We start from the raw sequence: 12,027 nt of genomic DNA, 5'->3' as shown, positions 1-12,027 counted from the left end.
CCGCCGTGCCGTAGGAGGCAGGACTCTGCGCCCCACCCCCCGCGCCCTCCCCCTCTGCCTCGTGCAGCCAATGGCATTGTTGCCCCGTGCCGGGCCGCCATTTTTAAAGGGACAGGAAGCTTCGATTCTTTTTCTTTTTTTTTTCTTCCACTCTTTCTCTAGGAACGTAGAACCAACAGAGGGAAATTTACTGTTACCTTCTGCCAGGTTTCTTACTGGCTTGGCCTCCTTTCTTTCAACTGCCCGCATTACCTGGCTTATTATTTCTTCCTGAACTGTGGGTAGGCCAAATTGGGACAAACTGCCTACGAACAACCAGAAGCTGTGCATGTGTAATCAATAACGATATTTAACGGCATACTCAACATGGTAGTTTCCTCTCACTTCCCTCAGTATTTTACTCAAACGTCATCTTCTCTGAAATGCCTTATTTGGCCTCACTAAATACAATTGCAACCCCTCCCACACACACATATACACTTCCTATCCACTTTTCCTCTTTATTTTTCTCAACACTTACCACTATCTGACATACTATATATTTTATTTATTTATCGTTATCTCCTCTCAAGCCCCTTGGAATTTAAGCACCATGATAGCAAGGATTTTCATCTGTCGTGTTCACTGCTGCATCCCCAGCTCCTAGGCTAGGGACTAAAACTTGGGCACTCATTGGCTGCTCTTTGCTCTCCCAGGCCCTGATGAGGCATGTTTCTCTGCAGAATCTAGTGGATATCTCTGATTTCCCTGCACCCCATTAAAACTGTCACAGTGCCAATAACTTAGAACTCAATGTTCGTTAATTAAATCAGGCAGAAAAAGCGACTCTTGGACCTTGGACTAAGCAAGGAGGCAATTGGAATGTAGTGGTAATAGACCTGCCTTCCCTGACCTATCTCCTTTTCTCTTCGCAGAACTCAGTCTAGTGTAGTTGGAGGACACTCAGACAACTCCAGACATCCCTTCCCTCCTCTGGAATTGTGCTATTCAGATCTGTGAGAATGCATCAACTGCCTGACAAACCTATCTCAGCCCTTGGAAGGCATCTGCTGTTGTTTAATATCCTATGCTGGGCACAGTGGAGGGCAGAGAGAGAAATCAGGACCAGCCCTTGCTGTAAGGTAGTTGACTGGGGATTAGGCTGGAGGTAGGATTAGACATACACACAGTAAGTATGGCACAAGGTTAAGTGTCTTATAAGAAGTAAGGATAAAGTACCATAAAGTTTAAAAGGGAGAAATCACACTAAATGAAAAAAGTTACGTCATGACTTTCATCCTTAGCTTCCAAAACACACACTTGAGTACTTGTGTCAAGCACCAGTTTAGGTACTTACTCTTTCCTTGACATACAGGGCACAGACTTTTAAAATCATACCTGTGCAAAACCTACTGTGTTCTTCCAGGCACAAGTACTGTGATTTGGGAGAAAACACTCTGGAGTCAGAAGACCTAAATTCCAGTCCCAACTCTTAAATTGCTTTGTTCAAAACCCTTCACCACTCTAGGACTCATATTACAAATATGTAACATTACATTTGGGACTCTAAGGTCCTTCCCTGATTAATCTCTTTCTCCCAAACATCTGTAACATCTATTCCAGGTTAACTTTCTCATTCAACTCCAAACTGCTTACATGTGTAATCTCTAATATGACTATATCAAGCACACATTACAGGTATTTATATTGGCTTTACATTAATACGGTAATATCAGTATGTTAATAAGGAAAACATCAGATGGTAAATAAAAGAATTAAGATGGAGTTGAAAATAAGCACGATTCTTCCTTTGCACTATTTCTTAAACTTGCTTTACTATTGATAAGCCTAACACCTCATCTCAGTATTTACTCACCTCCCACCTTTCACGTATAGTGAACACTGTTGCAAAACAGTATTTTACAACATTTTCTTTATATCACTCTCTCAAGTAAGGACTTAATGGCTCTCCACTGTTTATCAACCAACTTCAAATTCTTTCCTGGTATTTAATTATTTCACATGTATCCATTTTGTTTCCCCAATTACATAAGCTTCATGAGGACTGTCCACTTTTTTCATATCCCTCAGTTCAGAATATTTATGTTGGTATGCAGAATTAATTTTATAATTTATTTTAAATTTACAGAAAATTTTTGCCATTTTGCCAAATTTTTCATCAACTTGCCTATGGTTACAGAAAGAATGTTTATAACTTGAGAAAGTGTTATGAAAATAGCATGCAAATTTTTGAGAGGGCAGGCTTAATTTGGGGATTCTGTTTAAGAAAGTATCTTTTAAAGCTAAAAAGATACAAAGCCCTGCCCTCTTTGACAGCAGGAATTACACTTATAGTTTATCCTCAGATTCACTTTCCACACCCGTCCAATGTATGTTCAAGTTGCTCATTGCAGCACTGTATATAATATCCAAAGAATGGAAATAACTCACATATCCATGAATAACAAGGCAACTTAAAATCATTTGTAAGCTTCCATTTAGGTATAACAGGGGGATAGGGAAGAACATATTCATAACTGCTTGTTTATACATCAAAAAATCTCTGGCAGGATATAAGGAAGTTAACAATGGCAGTTACCTGTTTTGGGGAAGGCGATAGGAACTAGGTGGCTGACGAAAAAGGTGGGAGGAAGATGTTACAGAATAGCTTTTTACATTTACTGATTTCTGAACTATATGAATGTATTGTTTATTGAAAACATGAATTTAAAATGAAAAAAAGTATATATTTTAATCAAAGGCACAGTACATCACTCTATGGAATTAATCTTAGTACATGACAAGCAAAATTCTGTATTGCCATTGTAATTGCTGTACTATATACAATGTATTACTAATTAATCACATATATATCACATAAAACATCTAGAACAGTACCAAGTACATGGCAGGTGCTCAATGAATACACTCTATAATTAGCAATAGATGGAAGGTTGCAGTCAATAATGGAATAGGGGAACTACTTGCTTTCTACCATTCTCACAGCAATTCACTATATCCTATGAAAAATATGTACTTTAAAAAACATATAGGTATTTATACCTTTGTAATTAAAAATAATTATTGAAGGAAAGGTATCTGCTTTGATGGGGCAGCTACATGGAGTAAGTAGGAATATGACAGTATCCAGGAAACAAATGGCAAGCCACAAAACTCTCGTAGAAATTTACTTTATTTAGTGTGAGAAACAAAATACAAGAACAATCTTTGTAAAGAACAAGTCAACAAAAAGTGATGTCCATTTCTGGAAAATCAAATAGTTTCTTCTCAGACTTTAAGTTTCTGGCCACACAGAGGATATCTGCCTCGGAGTTTAAATGCCCAAGGAAAACGGGGATGGCTGACAGCTTGTTATGACTGAGTAAAAGATGCTATCTTATTTATTACATCTCATTCCTTTCTAACAAAAAGTACACAAAGGTGGTGGGGAGGGAAGGAATAAATATAGCAGGAATTTATTTCACAAATGTTCATCACAAATGTTCTTTGAAAGATCTAAGCTGGGAAGGCAAGGCCAATCGTGACCACAACTGTAGTTACCTTGAGATGAGAGGTCCTCAGAGGCAAAAAAAAAAAAAGGTCAGGTTTAGACATTTTGATTAGCCATAGAAGAAGAGAAAAGGACATTAGGTTTTAGGGTAGAGAGAGCTAAACATCAATAATATGAAGGGTAGTTGAGGAAGAAGGAGTTAGAAGGATATAAAGACTAACTGTCTGCGGGAAAACACGGTGCTTAACCCTACACACATGAAGCAGGCCTTAGCGAAACTGCAGAGGGCTGATCCTTAAACCAATCACATCTTTGCCAATCTCTGTCACCTATGGAAGAAGAAATAGAAGAAAGTTAGGGATTTGTGAGGGTGAGAAGCCTAGAAAGCCTATTCCCTCCACACCTCAATGAGCACAGTAGAGTGGTTTGTTATTGTTACTGACTGGAAGGAGCAGTGGGAAGTTCTACCCTCCTCCAGTGTCACTGCCTCAAGGTGTGAGGGGGAAATACAGGAGACAAAAAGGACCAACATGCTAGTTGGTCCTTCCCTCAAGACAGAATTCTAGATGTATTTCTCAAGGACAGTACTTACTGTAGTGACCCTGCAGATCTGACCCTTGAACTCAGGCGAATAGCAGGCCCCACTGAGTGGACATTTCTCCACTGGCTTTCCACGGTAGATGGGCCGATAAGATGCAGCACAGATGTCAAAAGGGTTGTGCATGTCATAATTGAGCTGGTAGGCATCTGTGGGGTTCTTCTCACAGGCAGACAGGATTTTGCGGGTCTAAAAGAGTGAAGGAATATTTTATTTACAAGGACTGAAAGCTGCACACCACAACTCAAATGATCTCATCACCATAGTTTAGTAGTTTCTTTGATGTAGATGCAATTGTACTGAATGAATACAGAACACGTCCTCTGTATAGGTCATATGTGAAGGGGTAACAGTTGCCATTCCTGTTGTATCAGGCTTTCTCCTTCTCTATCCCAAAGTGGCTCCATGGATCTAGACCCATACTCCTCCACTAAGTCTGAGAATTCTCAGGGTTAGCCCTGAAAGGGTTAAAACTGGCTTTCACTGCACAAATAGAAAACTTTTGGAAAACACAAGTAATGGGACATGTATATGGAGGCTAGTGGTGGTGGTGAGGGGAAATCTAGAACTTAAGGACAGGACTGGGTTGATTTTCAGGTACAGAGGACCTGTTCCATATTGCAGGTCACACTCTCACAGTGGTGCCATATCTGAGTAAGATATTAGTTCAGTTTCCAGGAACAAAAGGAGGTCCCCATGCCAGTAAGTAGAGGATGGTATTTTGTTGGCTCTTTTTGTTGAATGCTGTTATACAGCACTTTGTTTCAGAGACAAGGACCTTGGTCTTCGACTCCCTCCACGTTAGAGCAGATCTAGTTCCCCTACGCTCACTAAAGGAGTTCCCATATACCTGTTGAGCCACCTCTGGCTTGGGCCCGAGTTCCAACAGGCGCCGAGCAAAGGTGGCAGCAGTCTTAAAGTTCTTGAGCTTGAAGAAGAGGTTGAGGGCTGTACGCAGCACCAGGATCATGTGCACTGGCTGCAGGTTTGAGTGGGTGAAATAGGCTGCCATCTGGTGGACAGAAGGAGGAACACATGCCATGCTGATGCTAAAGCTGGGATAGGTCATTTATAAGGGGTCACATATGCATTAGAAACACAGCAAAACAACCAAATAAAAACAGGACTGGCTATGAAGCAGAGAAATCTTCTGCCTCCTAGTTATGGAGGACTGATGAGATGAGGAAGACAGGTGGAGAAATATATCCTTTCCTCACAGAAATGGGCCCAAATTTCTCTTACTCCCCATATTGAGACCTAAAGAATTCAGACCTAATAGTGGGTAAAAGGGAAGACGCCTCTGTACTGCTTAGAGGCCCAGAGGTCTTACCTCACAGATGCGCTTCTGCTGTTCTAGAGACTCTTTGGGCAGCTTCTTCCTTTCTATCTCCATGGACAAACCCACAATGTACTCACGGCAAATGGTGATGAGCTGCTGAGCCTGGAGAGGGGGCAAAAGAAGGTCATGGTACAGAGGCAAGAAGGTGGGGGTGCCCAGCACTATGACAAGTATGACTATGACACTATGACTGCTCTTACCTCTGCAGTCTCCTGTTTATTGTCCACAACAAGAAGTGGCACACTGAGTAAAATGGAACGGAATTTTTCCACAGCCTCCTCAAACTTGCCCACTGTGGTGAGCTGGTAGCACAGTTGCAACCGTTGGATGAGGTCATTAAGCTTCAGGCCCACAGCTGGTACACCATTCTTCAGCCCTGCATCCTTCCTGAAAGGGGAAGAAGACAGGATGATCAGGGGCCCACTAGGACTTAACCTCTTCTTCTGGCAACATGATCACAACACCCTACTGAGAAAGAAACTAGGGAAATGGATGCAGCAGGTGTAAACCAAACCTGACAGAGTGCCAAGCCAAAGATCTTTTCCTACTAGGAAACCTCAGCTCTGGGACAATTCTGTCTCTGAGGTTACCATCTGAAATATCTACCCTAAGTTGGAACAGAGAGAAGCCAGCAGCAAGGGACCTTACCAATTGCGATTAGGGTAGCCATACATGGAGGGCAGGCAGGGCAGAGCCTGATAGGTGGTACGGCCTCGGGCATAGGTCTGCAGGAACAGTTGCTTGTAGGGGCCAAACTGGGTTACCCCTACTTGGTCATGAAGGAGCTGGAATACAAGAGGAAAGAAACATAAGATTTGGGCTCTGCTACTTAAAAACTAGTTGACAGTGGGCAAGGTACTTAACTTCTCTGTACTTGTTTCCTCATCAGTAAATTATATTTAATTATAGGATCTACCTCATTTAATAATACCCATAAAGCATTTATGATAATGCCTGGCACACAGTCAACACTGAATGTTAGTGGCTGTTGCAGTTGTGGTTGTTTTTGTTATTGCTACGATAGCAGATGGCTTAGTGTTCAAAAACTACACCTGTTAATTAAGGGGTGCTCACTTCACTGATGTGAGCCAGAAAGCACGCTATAAATGGGTGGAAGATGGCTGGAAGAATCCACCTTATGAGATTACTAAGCCAGACTGAAAGCACGTAAGAGGAAGGCCTTATGAGGCAAGTTTCCTTAGGCAAGACCAAAGACTTCCACGTTAAATATACACCTCTGCCCTTGTGGGTATAATAATTTCCATTTGGTTAAGATGAATCAATCATCCCCCTGGGACCGTAGGCAAGGCACACTCAACAAAAGCCAAGGTAGCTTTAAGACTTACCCGCATGGCTGTTTCAAAAGAGCCTGCCAGGATGTGATCAACTGGAAGCTGAGAGTTATTGCACCAGATCTAACAAGAAACAGAAAACCCAAGATAAGTGAAATTTTGGTCTTTCTCTTCCCAACAGTCCTACTCTATATCTGTAATAGAAGAGTGTCGATATTCTTTACACATTAATCAAGTATAGCCAGCTCAGAAACACTTATCCCTACAGGACTGTTTCCCTGCTTACCTGAGTTGGGCTGGTTCCCTTAGTGGGGGGCACAAAGAACCCATCCTCAGCCCCACCAGCTACACCAGGGGGTATATCCTAGGGGAAAAATAAAGAGTGAGTCATTTTTTAAGCCATTCAAGCAATTTGCCTTGATAAATCTAAACACAACTCTACCTTATTCCCAGCCTCTGTTGGGGAAGAGGGGTGGTGGTTGTGGAAGATGACTCTCAAAATAGGAGAAGCTTTCCCAGTAACAAAACGATACACCAAAAGCGCCAATCAGGCAAAAAAGCTTGCTGCCTTTTCATAAGATGACACTGGCACTACCCTAGTTAATCTTATTCTTTCTTTCAAATGGGAGTTAAGCATCAGACTAGGAGGATCCAGACCCCCTCCCGTTCAGGGACCTCAGGACAGGTGTTGGGGGGTTGATAAGGCCACCGGCCTCCACAGGGAGAAATGGAGAGAACCTTACAAGGGTGAAAATTCCACATACCAGCTCAGGAGGAAGCTCCAGATCTTCTTCCACGTCCCAGCCACCTCCTTCTTCCTGTCCCTTGCCAAGAGCATCATCCCCCAAACCTTCTGTAGCCTCCACAAACCCATCTGTAAGGAAAATCCAGGCTCAACATAGATTCTCAAAGTGACACAATTTTAGCCAAAGGAAAGAAAAACACTGGGATCCTTGTTGGTCCTATGGTCCAGCACCCTGCAGAACTGCCCCACAACCCAGTCCCACTCCAGGGAGCCCATCTGCCCAGAACACTCCTAGAAGAACATGCATACCTTCGTCCAGCTGCAGCTCCGCATCCTCTCCCCAGCCCTCAGTACCAACGGTGTCAATGTCAATGTCAGCAGCCAGTGCTCCTCCCTTCCCTACAGAGGGAAGGAACAGAAAGGAGGAGCTGGTTACAGCCAGCTAAGTCTAAGATATGGCCTCCTCTGCAGGCAAACTGTTGCATCCTTACAGAAGCAGGTGCCAATGTTGTGTCCACTTACTGTTTTTGTTTATTTTTGTGATATCTATATTATGCTAACCTGGTTAGCATAGGTTTCACAGAGAGAGGGAATAGAAGAGAGATGAAAACAACTGGCCTTCCTGCTACCAAAAACTGCCTCAAACAATTTCTTACTAACCAGCCTTTGGTGCCAACTCTTGGCATTTCTTGCTGAGATCTTTGCTAAGTTACCACCACTACAGTGTGTACAGGGCATGAGGACAAAGGCTAGATGAGAGGATATGGAAGAAAGAGCAGGACTGGGCACGAAATGCCCAAGGGTCTAGTTAGGCTCTCAGCTGGGAGAAACAAACTAGTAGACATAGCCGAGAAAACAGGAGTGTAAGGGTGGGAGTGGTAGTGGGTATACCCACGTGACAGAATTGAGGTAGCTGAGTTATACCTTAAGATTGTATGTCATGAATGATAAAACACAGAACGGAGAGTATGACTACATATATGGTAAAATCTAAGAAAATACACCAAAATGTTAACAGTGGTTGTTAGAGGCATGGACTAAGAAACATCTCTCTTTTTCCCTCCTATCTTCCAAATTTTAATGATGCCATAATGCTTTTATTTAGTTTTTAAAAGACTTTAACTTTAATTGGCATCTCAGTGTTGCATGAGGCATCACACAGAAAAAAGGAGAGAAGAAAAGGATAGAATAGTTAATGGTACTCTCTAGGACAGCTTTTCAGAAAACAAGCACACAACAAAAATGCTATGGAAGAAGTGGGCACTTACCCTTGCTGGCAATGGAGCCTTCAAAGAACCCTTTAGATACAGTCAATAAGGGCCAATTGGTATCCAATGGCATGATAGGTGCAGGTGGCTGAAGCAGCTTGGCATTAGGGTCAATGTCTGGGATCTGAAAGATACAAGGTTAAAAGCAAACAGCTCTCAGGAACCATCTAGGGAAGGTTATGGAGCCTCCTTTGATCTCATTTGTTTCTCTGCCTCTCCTGGTAACCAGGTGGGGAGTAACATTTATAGGTTTAAATAGTCCCAAGATCTCAGAGTTAATCCTGTAATCAGAGATACTTATGTAAATAAAGACTCACTGCCTCCTTCTCTGGGTCAAATGTCTCCTTCAGGTTCTCAGCTTCTTCATCTAAACCATGGGTAGCAGCTGTGAGATAGGCCAGTGACTCTGTTAAGAAAACAGACTTTGTGGTATAGGTACATTTCCAAGTGAATACTGGTGTCCTGATGTCTGCCTCCTGGTCAAGTCCCTGCATAAGTCCTTCCCTTCAGTGTGGGCTGGATCTATTGACTCGCTTCTAATGAACAGTATGTGGGAGAAATGATGGGATGTCACTTCTGAGATTAGGATACAAAGACTATGGCTTCCATCTTGGGTGCCCTCATTTGCTCTAAGGGAAACCAACTGCCATACTGTGAACTGCCCTATGGAAAAGACTACAGAGCAGAAAACTGAGGTCTCCCAGCCAATAGCCAGTGAGGACCTGAGGACTGCCCACAGCCACAGAGCGAATGTGGGAGTGGATCCTCCCCTACTTGAGCCTTGAAATGTCTGCAGCCTTGGCCAACACCTTGACTGCAGCCTCATGAGAGACACTGAGCCAGAGGCACCCAGCTAAGTCATGCTGCAAACTGAGATAATCAACATTTGTTGTTTTAAACTACTAAGTTTTGGGTAATTTGTTATATAGCAATAAATAACTAAAACAGTTGCTTATCCTTAATATCTATCATCAGTGTTAACAAGAACCTTGGACTCATCCCAGTCTGCTCTCTCTCACATCCCCCCAACCAGTCCCCTTCGACAAATCACGTTGGTTCTACCTTTAAAATATATGCCGAATCTGACCATTGCTCACCCATTCACAGCTAGCACCTTGGTCCACACCACATCTTTCACCTGTCTTATTCCCTAAGGTATCTCAAGTGCTAGTATAATGCTTGGTATACAGTGGGTTCTCAAAAAATACCCCTTAAATATAAAATGAATAAATAAATGGGCGAAAAGAAACCTCCAGATTTGAAGTAAAACGATAAAACTCTAATGGCATTCAACCAACCACATTTACTACGGTATCTGCTCCAGGACCTTTTAAAACCCATTTCCCCCAAGATATTAACTATTTTCCTAAGAGTGCCTAGCCAAACTATATTTTCTGGCTGTCCCTCCATTTGGCTTTGAAGAAAGTCTCTGAGCATGGTAGGAGCATGCAGTCTTGAAAAAATGTGCAATGAAGGGAAATCCCTCACTACTACATATGAATAACTCACCATAAAGAGAAAATACTTCCTAAGGCCCCAAAGGAAGTGAGTCCTGGATACTTACTTTGCCCACAGTTCTTCAGGATCCGTACCCGCTCTGACACGTCTCCCAGGTAGAGGGCATTCTGATAATGGCCACTCATGTCCTTTCGGATCTCAGCTGCACCAAGTCAATAAGAGACACCAAGTTAGGTCTTCTCTCTCAAGTTCTCTCTTGCCTCTATTTGCCTTCTTCCTTCCCCCAAGGACCCCTTTTCCCATCCTTAGTTTCTGGGGTCTCACCAATTTTCATCATCTTGCGAAGTTTCTCTAGATTGCCAGTGATAAGGTACAAGAAGGAAAGTTTGTCAAAGTTTTTGGTGCGCTGATAACACATTTCCACAATCTGGTGGTTCCCCTGTAGTAAGGCCACTTCTCCCAGCTTTTCCCAGCAATTCTTGTCATCCAGTGCTTTGGCTGCTTCCAGAGCAATCTAAAGAATCCCCAGAATTAGAGTTAACAGGTTGGAGGTTATTGTGACTCAAAACCAGGGACTACAGTCAAAACGTCTGTCTCTAAGTAAATCTCCCAAGGAACTCTTTACACTTTCAATCCTCCTAGCTTTGTTTTCAATCTAATAGTACTGAAAATTCAATCAACAAATAAGATCCCTTAGGATCCATGGATAGAAGAATCACATCACATTATCCTCCTCCTCAGAAATTTACTTTTACAACAAAATCATCTTCTAGCAGTTGCTGATTCCATAAGGCCAATTCTTGCTTAGCTATCATATTTCCCATTTGCCAGGTTTGAAGATCCACAGGGGCTCCTCAGAAGAAATAAGAAGGAAGTTCAGAAGTAAGAAAGTCAATTTTCCTTAGGCTTCTCCCCATTTAAAAATAATGCCTATAGACTCTAGGCCTCAACATTTAATAAGTACTCCTTCATCTAAGCCGCCAGTTAGCAAGTCAAATGTCAAGGAAATAATGAAATTTTCCAAATTCTATGCTATCTTAGTTCTGTTCTAAAAGTTACTGAATTCAGACTAACTCAGAGCGACAACAACAATAGAAATGCTGGGGCAGAAGCAAAGATGGCCAAACAGCAACAGGAAGATAGCTCAATCTAACAACTAAAAAAATTCTAAATTCCATTATATTGGCTGAAGAAGCAAGCCCAGAATAATGTCTTCCCAATGCCACCCTAACCCTCTCACCTCCTCTACCAATATGGGGCTTATAACCATACTTCTCTCACCTCAATGTTTCCACACTCCAGTGCAAGACTAAAGCGAGTTTTCTCATCTTTGACGAAGTGCAGTGCCACTTCAGGATATCCCTTCTTCTGGAGATACGCAATGATAGACTGGCCTACAAGTTTGGCGTTCCTTACCATGTGTAGTACCTAGACATTTGGGGAGGGTTAGGGCAGGAAATAGAGATCACTTATAGGAAAAAAGGAGTGCTGCCCTTCTCAATACTCCTAATATGCTTCCTCATTTCATACCTCATCATATTTTCTGTTGATCAGGGCCAGCTTGAACTTGAACTCAGTTGGATCAATGGTGAGCACCCGAGGACGACACTCTCTGTCTAGGCAATATACATTGTTGCCCTTCACCCGTGTGACATAGATAGGTAAATCCAGAGTTCGGATGATCCCATAGTCCCTAAGAATAAGAGTTAGAGAGCACAGCTTTAAGTCAGTGTAAGAGTAAATCCAGCCTGTAAAGAAATAAAACAAGCCTAGGACCCAGCCTTTTATCTTCTCATTACCCTTTTGTCAAGTGCCATTTAAACAATAGTATAGATAG

General features: G+C 42.4%; 1 protein-coding gene across 2 annotated transcripts in view; it reads right to left on the bottom strand.

Annotated features, from left to right (window-relative positions):
* Positions 1 to 3,163: 3,163 nt before the first annotated feature.
* Positions 3,164 to 12,027, bottom strand: part of COPA (COPI coat complex subunit alpha) — a 50,108-nt gene continuing 41,244 nt past the window's right edge. For both annotated transcript variants that reach the window (XM_060135124.1, XM_060135133.1), the window contains exons 18-33: positions 11,721 to 11,883; positions 11,472 to 11,618; positions 10,515 to 10,704; positions 10,297 to 10,392; positions 9,050 to 9,138; positions 8,733 to 8,856; positions 7,774 to 7,863; positions 7,484 to 7,593; positions 7,006 to 7,083; positions 6,774 to 6,842; positions 6,076 to 6,212; positions 5,628 to 5,814; positions 5,419 to 5,529; positions 4,939 to 5,100; positions 4,083 to 4,277; positions 3,164 to 3,819 (exon numbers count right to left, since the gene is read on the bottom strand). In XM_060135124.1, the coding sequence (XP_059991107.1) occupies positions 3,760 to 3,819; positions 4,083 to 4,277; positions 4,939 to 5,100; positions 5,419 to 5,529; positions 5,628 to 5,814; positions 6,076 to 6,212; positions 6,774 to 6,842; positions 7,006 to 7,083; positions 7,484 to 7,593; positions 7,774 to 7,863; positions 8,733 to 8,856; positions 9,050 to 9,138; positions 10,297 to 10,392; positions 10,515 to 10,704; positions 11,472 to 11,618; positions 11,721 to 11,883 (2,008 nt within the window). In that variant the 3' untranslated portion in view covers positions 3,164 to 3,759. The remainder of the gene's footprint in view (positions 3,820 to 4,082; positions 4,278 to 4,938; positions 5,101 to 5,418; positions 5,530 to 5,627; positions 5,815 to 6,075; positions 6,213 to 6,773; positions 6,843 to 7,005; positions 7,084 to 7,483; positions 7,594 to 7,773; positions 7,864 to 8,732; positions 8,857 to 9,049; positions 9,139 to 10,296; positions 10,393 to 10,514; positions 10,705 to 11,471; positions 11,619 to 11,720; positions 11,884 to 12,027) is intronic.

This window comes from Lagenorhynchus albirostris, chromosome 2 (genome assembly GCF_949774975.1).
Source record: "Lagenorhynchus albirostris chromosome 2, mLagAlb1.1, whole genome shotgun sequence".
Classification (NCBI taxonomy): Eukaryota; Metazoa; Chordata; class Mammalia; order Artiodactyla; family Delphinidae; genus Lagenorhynchus; species Lagenorhynchus albirostris.
The sequence above is the reverse complement of the archived record's forward strand: the minus strand, read 5'-3'. Positions and strand labels throughout refer to the sequence as shown.